Here is an 18,480-nt window from a genome sequence, read left to right on the forward strand (position 1 = left end):
CGTTGCGATGCTTTGCTGAATCGGACTCGCATTGTTTTCAGATAGGATCATATAGTTTTTAAAATGACAAAAATGAAATGCAATGTGACACAATGGGTCAACCAGACCCCACCGCTTTCTTAGGTTACGTATAATTACATTCATATGTATATGATCAGTCGTTGAAAGTGAGGTGAATTTACGTCAGGGGTTTGGGATTAATGTGTTCTTTTCCTGCGTTAGCAAAAGATATATTTCATCTTGTGGAATGAAAAACGATATATCGCCACTCGTTCAAACACCACGTTTTGGCTATTACACAATGAAATATATCCGATATCAACTTAGGAAAAGACCCCCCCCTCTCTCTCATATATATATATATATATATATATATATATATATATATATATATATATATATATATATATATATATATATATATATATATATATATATATATACATTAGTACTCAGTGATGATTGGTATGTTTGGTATTGGTTAGAAATACATTTAAGTTTGAAATGTAACCATTTCTAGTCGATGTTTCTTATTTAATCGTTGTAAATGTATTTAGCCGTTGCACGCGGAGATCCCCATATGACCACGCTTGATGGAAGAGCATATACTTTCAACGGATGGGGGGAATATACACTTTTAACAGTTAACACCACCATGACCGGCATCTTTGACCTACAGGCCAGAACTGCTAGAGCAGAAAGAGAAAATGACTCACCTAGTGATGCCACTATTTTTTCTGCGTTTGCCGCAAAAGACAGCATTGGTATCAACATGCATGTGGAATTAAACAGATCCAAAACTGGTATTTAAAACACAACGTAATTGTAAACTTTTAACGACTTTTAACGACAAACTTTTTTCACAAGCTTATAAATTAGATTGGTTTTACATTGTTGTCAACCTATTTATCGAGAATACATTTATAGCAAATTTGTTAAACAAAACTTGTCAATGTAATGTGAGCTGTGCCTCACTTAGAATGTATCAGTTCAAATAGTTGACTGAATTTGCGATAGAATAAAGAAAATCTGGACAATTATATTGTGTAGGAGAAATTATTTTTAACATTTAATTAGATTTTCTTCGTATAAATATATTGGCGGGGATATAATATCCATTAAATGAAATCAATTTCCTTCCGCTGACGTTTTCTTACAGGATATTGCTTAAATAAGGGGCGATTATGATGACAAACAAGCTCATAGTTGCTGCGATAATTGTAGAACGCCATGACTGTCTTATGTTCTTCATTTCAAGTATAAGCAGTTCATTTACCATTATATGCAGTTCATTTACCATTATATGCAGTTCATTTACCATTATATGCAGTTCATTTATCTTAATATGCAGTTCATTTACCAATTTATGCAGTTCAAATGCAGTGCAAATAATTTAATTTGCAGTGCAGTTGATATTATATGCAATCCATTTATCAATGTACAAGCGCAAGCGCCATTATATGCAGTGTATTTATTATTATATGTTGTCCAAACGCCTTGATATACAGTGTATTTGTCATTATATGCAGTCCATTTGACATGATATGCAGTAAAACTCATTTGTATGCAGTGCAACCACCTCTGTATGCAGTGCAACACCTATATACGCAGTGCAAACGCCTTTATATATAGTCCATTTATCAATATATAAAGTGCAAACAGCTTTAGATGCAGTGCAAACACCTTTATAAGCATTGCATTTAACATTATATACACTCCAGTTATCATTATATGCAGTGCAAACACCTTTGTAAGCATTGCATTTAACATTATATACACTCCAGGTATAATTATATGCAGTGCAAACACCTTTATATGCAGTGCAAATTTCGTTACATGTAGTACGTTTAGCAGTATTATGTTGAGATAAACTAAATTAGAAATCTTACATTACCGATATCAGCCAAAATGAAACATACCGAAAGAGGATTATTTATCACGTAGGTGTTGAAAAACGCCGTTGAAACAAAGTTACAAGGCTGAGTTCTCCTAAGGCGCGCTTCATCATTGCAGACGACAAGTTTGACGGTGAACTGATAAATGCTCCTCTGTCGGCCTGTTTTATTTTGGTGCTTATCGGTATTGTCAGTAACTTTTACGAAGTAGTCTACCTCATCATGATACTACTAAAAGAACTGCATATAATGACGTGTACTGCATATATGGTGTTTGAACTGCATATAATGACGTGTACTGCATATATGGTGTTTGAACTGCATGCAATGACGTGTACTGCATATATGGTGTTTGAACTGCATAGAATTTTAAATGGACTGCATATAAAGACGACTGTGCTGCATATAAAATGTATTTGCACTACATATAATGATATATGGACTGCATACAATGACAAATGTACTGCATATAAAGATGTCTTCACTGTACATAATGATAAATGCACTGCATATAAAGGTATTGCACTGCATATTATGATAAATGGACTGTATCTCTCTCTCTCTCTCTCTCTCTCTCTCTCTCTCTCTCTCTCTCTCTCTCTATATATATATATATATATATATATATATATATATATATATATATATATATATATATATGTGTTTGCAGTGCATATCAAGGCATTTACACATATAAAATGTGTTTTAACTGCATATGTTAAGGCGTTTTGCACTGCATATAAAGGTGCTTGCACTGGATATAATGATAAATGTACTGCATATAATAAGAACTGCACTGCATATAAAGGCGTTTGGACTGCATATAATGACAAATGTACTGCATATAAAGGCGTTTGGACTGCATATAATGACAAATGTACTGCATATAAAGGCGTTTGGACTGCATATAATTACAAATGTACTGCATATAAAGGCGTTTGGACTGCATATAATGACAAATGTACTGCATATAAAGGCGTTTGGACTGCATATAATGACAAATGTACTGCATATAAAGAACGGCATTACATATAAAAATGCTTGCACTGCATATATTGATGAATGGATTGCATATAATGACAACTGAACTGTATATGAAGGTATTTGAACAGCATATAATAATAAATGGACACCATATTACATATGCACTGCATATGAAGTCTTTCGGACTACATATGAAATAAATGGGCTGCATATAATGACAAATGAAGTGCATATACTTTATATAAACAACATCAGACAATCATGGCGTTACATACATAAATAGTCGTGGTAAAGAAGATACACAATACCATATTAAAGTTTAAGGAACTCAGTGTCAGATAAAATTGTCTCTTACACATGATACACAACGCCAGATACAGTTTCTTTCTACAAGGTACTCATTACCAGATACAATTTTACGTTATAGAAAGTACACTTTACCAGATAAACTGTTATGTATACACATAAATCATGAATCATCAGTAGTAAAGACCAACCAAAGTTGATTTGTTTCAAAATACTGTTTTTGTAAAATCAGGAACAATTTGGCTTTTTAAATTGACGTAGTCATTACATCGACAGACATTTAAACAGAGTACAATACTTTTATCATGGTATGAACATTTTTTTATGATATAGACATATTTTGTGTATCGTTCTTACTTGTTTAATAATTTAGATACATTTACGGGAGACCTTTTTACCATTGATATGTGTCTTTTCACCTGTTTTATAATTTAGACATATATGAATGGATGATCTTTCTTACTTATTTCAACATACTTTTAGGTCTGACAGTTTATGCCAAAGCATTTCCAAACAAGCAACATTTTGATGATTACACGAAGGAATTCTCTGATACAACGAAAGAGTTTGACTTCAACTCTCCATACCTTACCCTGACCAGAAGTAATCACACAGGAGCACTCAGAGCTTCCTTCTCATCAGGTTAGTTGAAAGACTAATTTGAGAACAGATTCATCTAAATTGATTATAAGCAATTTATATAGCGATAGTTATGACAGTTTTGATTATTTGTCAGTCTGCTTCAATAATACTGGGTATGATTAAGTCCCCTTGATATATAAATTGTCTCAATGTATTTTGAAGCACCTGCACATTTACATATTTGAAAAAATGCAACCTTTTCAAACTTCATCGATATATATATATATATATATATATATATATATATATATATATATATATATATATATATATAATTATTGTTATTACTAGTCAAGCATTTAAATATCTTCTTCTCTTCGCAGGCATTTCCATCATTGTCTCAAACGCTGTGAAAATGTTGAGCATTGAAATAACTATTCCTAACTCAATGAAAGGGAAAACACTGGGGCTGATGGGAAATTTCGATGGCAATAAAACCAACGATTTCATATTTAGAAATGGAACCTACCTTGGCGATTCCGCGAGTGAGAGAGAGATATTTTGGTATGGGCAAACATGTAAGTTTACACAATATGATCGAGAGGTCTGAAGTAGTGTTTGATTTTTTAATGAATGTACATTTCAAGTGAAAGTATAAACTAAGCTTAGGTTAATAATTTCTTCCAGACCGCAACGTTGTTAGCGCCTTTATTTATGTACAACACTGGAAGTAATGTAAACCTGATAACGATAAGATTCTAGAAACATATAGAAATTGAAGTATCTTTCGAAAAATGTATAGAAAGCCATGCTCAGAAAGTCAACAGGTCAAGTTGAAGCCCTTCCCATCACTTCGGTATAAACTGAACACAGAAAAAATTACACATCAGTCTTGTTAAGAATACAATTAACAGCATCGTTTTAAAATATGTTGTGTGGAATATAATAACTTTATTTGACTGGCCTCCAAACATTTCTTCAGGTGTTTTAAAACCTAGCGTGCATGGTATATCCGTTTGAATTTTTTATCTTTAAGGAATCTATACATCCTAATAATACATTTGTAATTTGGACCACTTTCATACTATTGCCTTTCTTACAAATGAAACTAACATGTTAGGGACTGAATTGTTTATGTTTCGTAAAAGGGATGATTAATCCTAGTGAATCAGCGTTCAGATACTCGCCTGGAAAAAGCCACAAGGATTTCGCACATGCAGACTTTATACCGAAGTTCTTGGATGAGGCAGACCCCGTAACGATTGAAAAAGCAAAACAATATTGTGGAGAGGACATGGAATGTATTTTTGACTATACCTTTACCGGGAGTAAGGATGTTGCAACCGAAACAAAAAGGATTGGACTTGAAGCCAACGCCGTTGAAATACAGATAGGTGCGTTTGGAGAAAATTGGGTTATGCGTATTTACTTCATTAATCTTGAATTTATAAAGTCATTTGAGATTTCGATATGAGCAATTTGAAGCTGTTTTAATAATAAAGCTTATAAACTTATTCATCGTCACTATTTCTTAATTGTCTGTGATACAGAAAAGAAACGTCTCAATTAATATGACACTGCTACCTTTTAAAGTATTTGAAAGCTAGGCTTGAAATCATCTTACACTTTCGATGGTATCCAATTTATGCTGTGAACAAATCTACATAGGTAGGACCTGCTTAAAGATCATCACTATTACATAGAAAATAAAGAACAGAATGTCAAAACGACTGAAAGAAATGAAAGGAAACATTTAATTTGGTTTAATTTTATTTTATGTACAGTTCTTACATATTGCTTTCATTATGTTTTATTTTCTACAGTAAACGTAGTTCCAAGTATAAAAGGACCAGAGGTGGTGTTTGTAACGCTTAACAAAGAATTTACATACACTGTGACCGGTTATGATGACGGTTCCTATACATATTATATGCTAGACACCAGTGTAAAAGCTCACATTATCAGGAATGCAGATGGCTCAGCAAACGTTACTGCAACACTCAGTGACAATGATGTGACCTCATTTGAGTCGGTCATGTAAGTATCTTCATTTTCTAAACAGAGAGAAAGGAAAGATAAAAATACAGATTGAATGTACATTTAAATCTGCAACTGGAGCTTTATATAACCATTACGTTTCGCCTGTAAGAATCCCATTTCGGATATTGGCTCCATAAATGTTTTCCATTCTTTCTCTGTGATTATATCTGTCAGAGCCTGCTTCTGCATAGATGCAGTTGCTGTAGCTCAAATCAGAGATACATGTTTTTAATAGCTAGTCCCAGTTTCCTCTGACATGTCGCGCTACATTATATATACATGCATTTGGACAGTTATCTAAGGATCTAATGTCAGAGTGTATTTCCTATCGAAAGCATGCAATCGTCGAAATCAGTCAATATCATGGGATAGTTACCTTAAACATTGGCTATTAAGAGTAAGCGATCTTTCAGTCCATTTGTTCGCTGTTATCGATAAGAAAATTATTTATCAGACAGAATAATTAACATATAATGTGTAATTTGAATGAACATAGGAATGAGACGACTATCCAGTACTTAAGAACAATATACTTTTCTATATACCACTGCATTGTGAAATGATTGCCAAACTTCTTGGAAATAGTAAAGTAACATGACCAGTTGACTCGTGCGTTGGCTTACTTTTAAGACAGACTATGTTTTAATTATTATGAAGAAGATAATACCAATATAATCCATGTGTCGCCTTGATGTAAGAGGGCTCGATACAATATCGCCTAATTTTGTCAGCTCCTTTTTTCCAGCTGATTTCAAGTAGTTACATAAGAAGAAATTTTGTAATTCATTTATATGTTCTTAGTAGTACAAGAATGAATTATGTGGACAATCGTTAAATTGAAAAGTATTGTTCAATTCCATCAAATCGGATTTATCCATAATTGATTTGTACACACAATTCATTGAGAAGAAAGTAATTAGTGGATATCGATCGGACTGATTCATAGCAGCCTTGTCAGCCATATTACGTCCGCATGCATACCGATCCCTTAGGGTAGGATAGTTTTAAACAAATATATATGCATGCTGATTTATAAGGAGTTTCTAATAATAAATTTAAATACATTTTTCAAATTTCGAAATAAAGAGTGTAATCATCTCTTGATGTAATAGCATACATGTCACGTAGAATAGTGCCGTGTTGAAGGTATCATTGGGTGATTAGTAATTTAATATAATAATTGTAGAATTGTTTAGGTTTAAAACTGAATCTGGGTCGTCGAGTATACTACAAAAAGACTACGATGATGCACAGAATTTAAGGGTAAGTATATATCTATATAACACTGAGGATTGTTTCGGTTAGAGTGTGCTTTAAGGCTTGTGCAGAAATTAACATTAATGATGTTAGAAATAAAATATACAACTAGATAGCGTGTAATTATAAATGAGGTGGAAACACTTATTGCTGATGAAACATTGTCAACTGTATATTTGTAGAGAAAACGATTACGCAGATCGTTGAAAAGGTTATCTCTGATTGTTTGAAGAACCTATCACAGATTGGGTTGAAGAGACTATTAAATCCCATTTCAAGAGTGTATCACTGATTGATTAAATAGACTATCACAAATTGTTTGAAAAGACCATCACATATTGGTTCTGAACAGACCATCGAACATCGTTTGAAGAGAGTATCGCCGATTGTTTTAACAGACTATTACAGATTGGCTTTGAGCAGACCATAAAGATAGTTTGAAGAGAGTATCGCAGATTGTTTAAAGAGACTATCACAGATTGTTTAAAGAGACTATCACAGATTGTTTAAAGAGACTATCACAGATTGTTTGAAGAGACTATCGCAGATTGTTTGAAGAGACTATCACAGATTGTTTAAAGAGACTATCACAGATTGTTTGAAGAGACTATCACAGATTGTTTAAAGAGACTATCACAGATTGTTTAAAGAGACTATCACAGATTGTTTGAAGAGACTATCACAGATTGTTTAAAGAGACTATCACAGATTGTTTGAAGAGACTATCGCAGATTGTTTAAAGAGACTATCACAGATTGTTTAAAGAGACTATCGCAGAAGAATCTTGTGGAAGAATAAAACTTACAGATACTATCCAAGGCAAACAAAATATCACCAGTGATGAGCACGTTTGTAAAGTTGTTCTACTAAACAAAAATGACGGGAGCGATTGTTATAAATAAGATGTTTCCAGAATAATCTATTTCAAAATCATGAAACAGGAAACATATGCTTCACAAATGTGTGTAATACTTCTTTGCTTCTGTTATACAACTTTGCGGAGATGACGTAAGCAAAACTTTGAATATGTGTTTACCCTTTAATAAACCGTTGGTTTTACTTCATTCTTCTGTATTTTATCTCTGCTTTATAGATTTCCACACTGTTATTCGAATATGCAGGACGGGCTGTGAAAGAAAACGCATTTTATTCACGGCCTATAATAATAAAACAAGTGAATTATGTTTCATAACAAAGATAGTCCTATGCACTATGCAACTAAAATTATGGGCACCACTAAGAATCTCCAAGTTACCAAAAGAGAAATAGAAGAGGAATAGTATAATAAGTACAGGAAATACGTAGTATCTGCACAACATAATGACTTTGTTCCGACAATGTGTCTTGGATATGGATGGCTTTTCTGTAAGCACTAATCATAATAAGCACATCGAGACGAACAATACACATCACTGTGATTTAGCTAACCTTTCGAAGTAATACATGAAACTCAAGAAACTAAGCTGAATATATATATGCACGCTTTGCATGGAACACAACAATTGTTTGAATCCCTAGCATTGAAATTTGTACGAGAATAGATTCGAATTTGTTTTACGCTAGTTACCTCTCGAAATCATTACATTGAAGCCAGGGGTTCGAAACCGCGTCCTACCACATCCGAGGCTGACGCTCTTGACACTTAGTCCACCGAAGCGGTCTTAACGCTTGTAATCTCGAGATTAAAAAGCAGCATAAATAATGTAAAACTTCAGCTTTTATCATACCACGTCTTCATGTTTGCTCTTAAATGTTCAGTGGATATCCATCCGACTGACGATTTTCTCAAACATGACTTATCTCTGTTTGTTTGTAATAAAATACAAAGAAGTAATGAAGTAATGTTGCATTGGAACACAATAGAGGGAGGTTCAAAAGTTGTTCCAGCACTTAAATATTATTTCTGTAATATGCTTTATTTAAGAGAAAAATGGAAGTGCTTACCTTGAATATAGAATATATATTTCATTCCAGAGTCACGATCATAGATAATAAAGGCACACAAGGGGCCTCGTTTTCACCATATTTTGCCATTTGTTCGGGATGTTCTGATCATGGGGAATGTGATTACAGTAAACAACGAGACGACATTACAACTTCAGCATTCTTTAAGTATGCCGTTTGTGTATGCAGGCCTTACTGGGACGGTAATTAAATTTAAGTGTATTTAATGTAAATAATATATGTACAGGATAGGAACATCTATTACTAATATGTATGTTCGTGATAATTTTGTTGTCCAAAAGATTTTTTTATCTTTGCACATTCGGTAAAACAATCATTCCCAAAAGAGTTGGATAGTAAAACATATATCAAAACTGTAAGCCAATAGAGAAAGAATTTTGATTCCTTGGCAATCTTACAGAAAAGCCATAATATACATTTCGCGTTGTATAAGTGATTGTTATTGCTTGTTTGTCGGATTTTCGCTGTTTTGTGGAGGTTTTTCGAGTCATTCGATATTTTCAGAGAAATATTGTCTAATGTAGAAATGTACGTTCCAAACTACCTTACAGGTCAAAACAGTTTCCACCATCAAGACAATTACTATATTTCTTTGAAATATAAGATAGAAACAAAGTTATATTTTTGAGGAATAAATTTGCTTTTTGAGACTCATCGATTATTATACATTTATATGAAGAGGGATACAAATGTGGGGAAAAACTGGTATACGATAAAACAAATTCAGTCTGATATAATGCAGTCAAATTCGATTTATTTCCCACTCAGTTGTAATTTTGTTGCTTGTATCATCAAATAAGGTCCAGATTGTGAGAGAGATAAGGATGGGTGCGCTACAAATCCATGTTCCCAGCTGCGAAAATGTACTGACAATCCTGTACAGATCCACGAAACCCTGGGAATTGGATACAATTGTTCAGAATGTCCTGCTGGATACTTGACAGTCAGCGATGGGCGATGTGAAGGCATGTCGGTTATGTAACAATAAATCCATCATCTATAGGATCGTACAAATATTATAAGAAAACTACACTAACTGTTTCTTCAAGCTTTCTTTACCTAATGGCTTTCGTTTACATTGCATGCACAATGAATACACTATATCCTAACTATTGATCCGAATGTCATTTCTTTATCAGTATTTAAAGTTAACTAATGACATAATTTAAAAAATGGGCGGATCTTTATGTAGTCATCATTGCAATTTAATATGGATACGAAAGAGGTCTGGAGAAGAATACAGTAAATAACATGCTATGATAGCCTCAATAATGAATAGTGAATAAAAACTAGCTACCTTGATGTTTTGAAAAACATAATTGCGGTAAAATTTTATTATGAATTTAATATTTTTTCATGAACTTAATATTTTGTTTTAGACATAAATGAGTGCAATTCTACCACAGAACGCGCATGTACACAAAGATGCATCAATACTGAGGGGAGCTTTCTTTGTGATTGCAACGAGGGGTTTAGATTGGTTTCATCTGACCAGAAAAGCTGTAGAGGCAAGTTTATTAGTCGTGCAATGGATCATAATGTAAATGTTTTACATTAAGTGTAGTAGCTACTAACTTTAAATGACATAATCGTGTGTGATTTAATTTTGCAGTGTGCACACTAAAATGCACACATAGTCATTGCATGAAGCACATGACCATATAAAACTGTACACGTCACTTGCAGTCTACTCTCCTTAGCATGACAGTAATTAACAACATAGTTGTCAGCTTCATGCAGATCACACACACACGCGCACATTTTATATACATATATATATATATATATATATATATATATATATATATATATATATATATATATATATATATATATATATATATATATATATATATACACACAATGGATTATTGTGGTTTTACATTTGCCATAGTATAATAGAGGCTAGTATGAAAACAAATTTTAAGACTTAGTAGGAAATGTGCATGATATTTCAAACATGATTATCGTGATAAGATTCGATATGGTAAAATAGACTTGCATTTCTGACTTTATTCTTGATAAATACATAATGGTTTGAAGACGATACGACAAGGACGATAACTCCTTTAAATTGAAAGGCATGATCTTTACTATGACATATTTGTAGCTTCGCAATTAGGGCTGGAGACGAACTTGGTCTTTGTAAAGAGAGTCGTATGTTTGTTGAATGTTCCTTCAATATTTACATTTGGTGTAATCCTTGTATTTCTCAGAGTACAATTTCTCAAAGACAGTTAAATATGCCTTTTTTTAGTTTCGGTTCCAGGTTTTGAATTTGATCCAAGTTGCATATGTTCCTGTTTTTTTTATTTCACCTTTAAATTATCATCGATTTTAACTCAGAGAGGCATATTTACTAAACCATAACATGTTTATGTAATACAAAGACAATTTATTAATTTTATTCTGTGTTGGGATAGAGATGCACACAATAAAAGATTGTCTCGATCAAATATGCGTTCCAGATATCAACGAATGTGAAGAAGGAACGAGCACGTGTAGGCAAGTTTGTAACAATACTTTTGGTGGATACAATTGCAGCTGTTTTGCAGGATTTGTTTACAGTGTTACTACACGGAAATGTGAAAGGGGTGTGTATGATTTATCTAATGTTATAAATATGAATGATGGTCTTAGTTGTGGAAAGTGAACTTACCTCAAAAACTTTGATATACAATTCAATTTTACTTCGAACAAATTTGTTTAAAACATTTTGTGTTGAAACTAAATATGTTTGAGAGTAAATATCAAGATAGGTATTTATTTTTACACATGCAAATGCTAAAGATTGAAATATTTATTTTACTCAATATTTAGCGGTTTCAGTAAGCAAACATACATATAGTGGTATGTAAATCACCACTGAATGCAGTAGTTGCTTTGTAAAATCAGCTAAACCATTTATAACTGACTTTAGTTTACACTATTCTATTTTATATTTATTCATTTGAGATAACCTGCATATTTTTATGCCACTCAGTTTTTTCAAAGCCTTTAATGAAACAATGTCAGAAACTCACATCATTCCTGTTTGGCCATCATAGCAATATAGCGATTGGCGTCAATGATGGCTGGAGAGTTATGGACGATGTTTGCGTCTATGTTCTAACGTATATTATACCTGCTTAGTGAGTGTGTTTTGTGAACGAATAATAATAAATAATTATCTTGAGTTACTTATTTCGGTCTTTATTCCTTTGTATTCCCTTTCAGTTTCAGGTTGATCTCAATTTTATCACGACCTATTCTAGACAAAAGCGTTTCTAATGTATGTCACCATCGTTAATATCTTTTCTCTGATTCTAACAGCTCTAATAAAGACAATTTGTCGCTAATAGTAACAAACTGGGTTATCATTTTTAGGTAAGACATAGATGAAGATATGTAAGCGTTGATAAATTACATTTCCTGAAAATAATTTATTCGATCAACAGGATCGAGGTCGTTTTTGAATTCTGTATAGAGTAATGTCGATAAGGATGTTTCTGTGTTAATAGTAAAAAAGACATTGGTCTATCAGTTCAGTCGAGGCAGTTTCACAGGTGTGTTTTTGTCTAAATCCTGATCCGGAGCGATATACTGAGATATGGAAAGCAGTGAGTAGCAGTGTATATCATAGCTAGTTTTGAAATCATTTCATTGGTCGGGATAGAAATATGTATGTACTTTGATTGGTCATTCTTGGTTCCGTCTTGAAATAAATAAACAATGTTTGGCTTCTTCACTTCATGAGGAACAGCATCACTTTCTCAGCTATTAGCGAATGTAGACTATTTTGATAATAAGGAACATTTAACATGGAATGGAATACTATGTAGTGTTTTGTATGCATCCCGTTGGTTTTTGTATATATGTGTAGGATTGTGTTACTAACATATCGTTTATTAAAATAGATTCGATTCCGCCTTCCTGTGGTTCAATTGATTGCTCCGCCACTGACGGCTGCATGCTAAATCAAAATGGCCAACCCACGTGTTTCTGTAATATGGGATACAAGCTGAGCACAAATGGAATAATCTGTGTTGGTAAGTGATATCTCCCAGGAGTTAAAGTTTGTGAAATAACGAATAAATTTATCGGAAATTTGTACCGATGTTTTCTGCTACCACAAACCATGAATGTTTCCTTCGAAAAAGATGAAGCGGTTAAAATGTTTCAAAGATACATTCCATGACCACAACTTTAAATTGTGATCTAATTCAATAACAAATTAAACGTCAGGTTAAAAAAGAAGGTTTTTACACAATTGTTTTTCTCATCAGTAGATAAAACGTGACTTTTTACATTTATCTCCCTTAACTTGTTTTTTTTCACCAATTTACTGTTGATACGGTTTCTCTTACCTCGCTTATGTTCCAATGAAGATTTGGATCGTCCTGCCCAGTAAAAGTTTAGAATCGTGATTTTAAAACTTTTAATTATATTTGGAATCGAATTTTTGAAACTTTTCATTCTGTCATACAAATAGCTGTGGTCAGAGCATTACAGAAGGAAGGCCATTGTTTTGTTCTCGACGACGTTTACATTGTGTAGAAAGCCTTGCTGCTAGTTCCCTTTAGAAACCTTCATGTTTACGACGTTTGCGTACATCTGTTTCAAATTATTTTAAACTATTTTATCATATTTATTCAAAGTGATGATATGCTCAGTCTCATACAATAAAGAGAAGATAAGTGAGAAATAATCTTTCAGTGAAAATATTGAAAGCCAATGAGACTATCAGTTGTTCAGAGAATTGCAGATTTTCTCTATACTGAATTTGAGGGCCAAATTTAAGTTCATTCTCTTGTCATTATTTTGGTACATTGAAAGTTTCGTAATGATACCCAGTACTATTATATTAGTAAACTAATAAAATACATGTAAACATTTGGAATGGATAATAAAAGAGTCTCTGACAATTGCAAGACTTAGTGCATTTCCCAGAACGATATTAGACTGGGGTATATGGGTTATCCACTTGCTGAGTTACTAAACTTCAGATGTATTTTTGTTATACCATATATTTTGTAATGCTATCCATATAGTATGTATTTATAAAATGTTTTTACAAGTATTACTATGTTTATAAAGAAGTTCTATTGATTTTAAATATCTAACTTTTAGAAAAATATTGTTTAATTTGAATCTTTAATCATACTTGTATGATCTTTAAATTCTGATTGATTTCAGATGTCGACGAGTGTGAAGGCAATATTTGTCAACAGCAGTGCAATAACACCCAAGGAGGCTATGACTGTTCTTGTTTTCCTGGTTACAAGTTAGATATGGACAAAACTACTTGTATTCGTGAGTACAATTTCTAATGCCTCTCTATAATCGAGTGAACTATTGGCTAAATCTTGCATGCACAATTTAAAGCGATAAACGTTGCTGTGTGTGTGTGTGTGTGTGTTTCGGTGTGATCTGCTGTCTCTGCTATCAGAAAGAGGTTCGGACAAGGGTCCTGTGGTTTTAAAGGCCATGAATTACATTATTTTTTCCTAGCCTTAACCTACTAGAATACTGGCTTGCGAATAAATGGAATCATATTGTGGAGTTGGTGAGAAAATGTCCTGAATAACAAAATAACAAGCAAATATACATTTTTTTTTCCTAAAGTTTGGAAATAAAGAAAATAAATTCCGTCTTAAATTTAAAAATTAATGATTACCATATTAGATTTGCAACTAGCATCAACATTTTTCGTACGTATAATCTTCTATTGTGACAAACTCTACTTGATACTTCTTGTATAGCGAATTCGGGACATAGCATGATTTATTAGTGATAACATTTTGTCCTTTAGAAGCTACGCGTTTTACATTCATACCCTTGCAAACAGAGATACATGTTTTTTTCATATGGCTTCTTTCAGTTTTGGAACGGAATGGTGCAAATAAAGAGTAAATTGTACGAAATCTTCCAAGGAAGATTTAATAAGGATAACGGACTGTACTGGACGAAAATATAATACAACTGAAAATTAATGTATTTTAAAATAATGACAATTCTAATTTAAATGTTGCTAGATGCCTTTTGAAATGCAGAGTTGTCGATGCTACTCCATTAATAACTACAAAGTAAATATCGAAATCACCTGACTAGTTTTGTTCTTGCGAGGTTTAAATGAAGAAAGGATTTTACAAAATATTTTATTATGAAGTGGATATTGATTAAAGTGCGTATTAATTATTTCACGCTTTAAGTGATGATTCAGCATTAGCTATCACTTGATATTCAGTGTCTGTATCTCTCAGTTTCCGCTACACGTATCTTTTTCAGCATGCAAATTCCCGTACTATGGACATAACTGTGGCTCTATTTGTGCTTGTGGTCAAAGTGCAAAAGATTGCGATCCAGTGATAGGATGTGTTTGTGTGGAAGGCTGGACGGGCACAAACTGTGATGAGGATGTTGATGAATGTCAAGAAAACCTAAAAATCTGTGCAGATCCTTATAAGTCTTGTATAAACACTAATGGCTCCTATACATGCCGATGCAAAGATGGATTCCATCTCGGTGTTGATGGGTTATGTCAGGGTACTTATTATTTGCTGCACTACCAATTTACATATTTATATATAAACATCTCTAACTATCAGTGTTTAATTGTGTTTTTTTTATTAGAATAAAGCTTCGATATATATTGATTTAATCCATTTAAAATATATATCATGAAAGACTTTCATACACGTTATTATTATTGTTAGAATTCTTCGGGTACTATGCACCTTACAGTTTATGCAATATTATAAGCAACTGATACATTTAACATAGGTATTTAAGGTAAAAGGTAATGAATTTGTGGCAAAAATAAACTCGTCAAATGTTCCAAGTTATCTAAGTTAATTGTAAATCAGCTTTATCAGTCCTATGGAAAATAAATTTGTCATTTTATTCATTAAAACTGCACCATTTAGTCAAATAGTTCAGAAACTGAATCACATGACTGATTGTCAATAGTGTGGTTGCACATGTTCCCGCAGAGACTGCAGACAGATGAGTCTCAGTCATTGAAGCATCTGCATATTAGACGTAGGAAGAAATAAAAATTTTCATGATGTCACTTTGTTTTTTATATAGAATGGAAAGATAATGGCATTAACAGCTATACTAACATCAAATTAAACTAAAACGTTAAGTTATTTATTTTCAGAAGGCTGTGAGGCCAACTGATTCTATAGTAATTAACCTGCGTATCTCGTTCTTCGACAGTATCTCTCATCTTTCGTCGATTAACATTTGCTGTTGTAACGTTCTTTTAAAAAATAAGCCAAAATGCATCAGATTCATCACAAAATATAATGTAATCAACCCGTGTCGAATTTATTTGAACGAGGCTGTTCCATTATCAAATATGTAAAACAAATGGGAAAATTAAATGACTTCTAAAATGAAACAGCGTAGTAGATTTTGGCCAAATCTTGTATCTTCAATGTCTACGATATTTCGTCAAATGATCCTGATATTACCGTTGCTGAAAAAGAGAATCCTTCAAACAAATTCTTCTCTGAAACCACTCAACATAATTTAATCAAAATGCTATAAAATATGGCCACTGTCACTAAATATAAAATCTCTTAAACGGTTTATTCAATAAAAGTGCTCACAAGAACTCAGTTAAATTTTATTGAGAGCATTCTATCATCGTATTCATTCAAAGTTAGGCAATAAATGCCCCAAAACCATCAATATCGATTCTGTTAAAAAGTATTTCAAGAAAGCTTTCCCCCAAACTGAGGAACAGGATTTGGCGAAATTTAAGCAAAAGCATGAGTGCATCCTGACTTTTACTTCTATAAATGATGTCTATTCGCTAATAGATATTGTCACTGTTGCTAACAAAAGAAAATATTGACTTTTGGAAATGAACATTTTGTAACATTGGTCCAAAGTATCACAGAGAGCATCCCAGGACACTCTCTATTATTTTTTTTCAACTATTCAATCCCACAATCGAATGACAGCTAATAAAAAAGCAGTAAAACGCCAATTTCATTCCTTGTCACATCTGCCGTGATGAATAGCCGCAATGAGCAAACATGTAGAACAACATGAAGAGAGGAGCTTCTCAAACTTCGCCCCAGAAAATTGAGACAGAGAGTATCTTTGTATAAAGGTCTTTTATATTTACTCAAATGACACGAAAATATGATCGAACAGTGTCCGCTTTTATTATAAGGATAAAGTCTTAAAATCACCTTTGAATACAATATTTGCTCAATAAATATTTGACTGAATTTGATAGGTATAATTGATCTTGTATTTGTCTATGAGGTAAAAGTCGGACATGGCATATATCTCTGGCTTTTTCAACTTCTGTTATCTTGTTTAGATATACAGGAATGCGAAGATCCCAATCTGAACAATTGCCAACAAAAGTGCATTAACGAAAATGGGGGATTTTCTTGCAGCTGTAATAAAGGTTATGTAATCGATCCACAAAACAGTAGTTTATGTAAAGGTAAGTATGTAATGGTATATTTGATATGTATATATTTGTACACTCATATATCTACAAATACATTATTGATACATTTGCATCGATGGAACGTAGGTTTTTGGAAAAAAAATAATTTTGCATTTTTATTTGTTGAATCACTCAGAAAATAAACTAAAGAATGTTTTCTCACAATAACCTTTACTTGTTCGAATTTCTATAAATAAGGCTAGTGGGTATATATATATATATATATATATATATATATATATATATATATATATATATATATATATATATATATGTGCGTGCGTTATATGGTACGTTTACCTTTTCTTTAAAGAGGTAACTAAGTGAAATAATAGATACGAATTCCTCTATCATTTACTCATGCAGAGGATATGAAAAAATGGTTTAAGTTTAATCCAAACTATCTTAAACGTATGACGTACTAAAACCACGAAGTAACTTTTAATTGCAATATAAGCCTATTTCGTTAGTAAACAATGTCGATGCACTTTTTCAGACATAGATGAATGCTTACTAGGTATAGCGGATTGCCCTCATATTTGCCAGAACACAGATGGAAGCTTTACTTGTGACTGCTTCTTTGGATACATTCTGACGTCGGACAGAGAAAACTGCTAGAAAGGCGAGTTTGCGTGAAAAGAAGTATAAATTAAATGTACTCGTAAGCAACCGTATTTGAAAATTTAATGATAACAGCAGCTACATAGTCACTTGGTGAGTTATGCACGATATTCTTAACTCACTTTTTTCGCAGGTGTGCTCAGTGGAGTTACCATGTTTGCGAAATATATTTTAAAAAAATTAAGAGTGTTGTGGTCTTGAGCTGCAGTGTTTAAAGATGCGATAAAATGTTTTGATGTTATCTCACGCTGACGCAGAACGTGCTAACCACAAAAGACTATTTCTAAAAGAGATCATCGAAGTGTCTTACTCTCCCATGTTGTTGATCTCTATCCAAAGACTGTGAATAGGTTAGCGTGCAGTGTGTCGAAAGTG

General features: G+C 32.8%; 1 protein-coding gene across 1 annotated transcript in view; it reads left to right on the forward strand.

Moving 5' to 3' along the window:
* Window positions 1-18,102, forward strand: part of LOC149806757 (mucin-like protein) — a 51,801-nt gene extending 33,699 nt beyond the window's left edge. The window contains exons 15-28 of the mRNA XM_089957184.1: window positions 558-803; window positions 3,669-3,827; window positions 4,151-4,345; window positions 4,916-5,161; window positions 5,591-5,804; window positions 9,039-9,211; window positions 9,830-9,994; window positions 10,409-10,537; window positions 11,498-11,623; window positions 12,926-13,057; window positions 14,205-14,321; window positions 15,297-15,554; window positions 17,350-17,478; window positions 17,981-18,102. Coding sequence (XP_089813310.1) covers window positions 558-803; window positions 3,669-3,827; window positions 4,151-4,345; window positions 4,916-5,161; window positions 5,591-5,804; window positions 9,039-9,211; window positions 9,830-9,994; window positions 10,409-10,537; window positions 11,498-11,623; window positions 12,926-13,057; window positions 14,205-14,321; window positions 15,297-15,554; window positions 17,350-17,478; window positions 17,981-18,102 — 2,411 coding nt within the window. The remainder of the gene's footprint in view (window positions 1-557; window positions 804-3,668; window positions 3,828-4,150; window positions 4,346-4,915; window positions 5,162-5,590; window positions 5,805-9,038; window positions 9,212-9,829; window positions 9,995-10,408; window positions 10,538-11,497; window positions 11,624-12,925; window positions 13,058-14,204; window positions 14,322-15,296; window positions 15,555-17,349; window positions 17,479-17,980) is intronic.
* Window positions 18,103-18,480: the final 378 nt, after the last annotated feature.

The sequence above is a fragment of the Sinohyriopsis cumingii genome, chromosome 1 (genome assembly GCF_028554795.1).
Source record: "Sinohyriopsis cumingii isolate HCF-2022 chromosome 1, ASM2855479v2, whole genome shotgun sequence".
In the NCBI taxonomy this organism is placed as follows: domain Eukaryota; kingdom Metazoa; phylum Mollusca; class Bivalvia; order Unionida; family Unionidae; genus Sinohyriopsis; species Sinohyriopsis cumingii.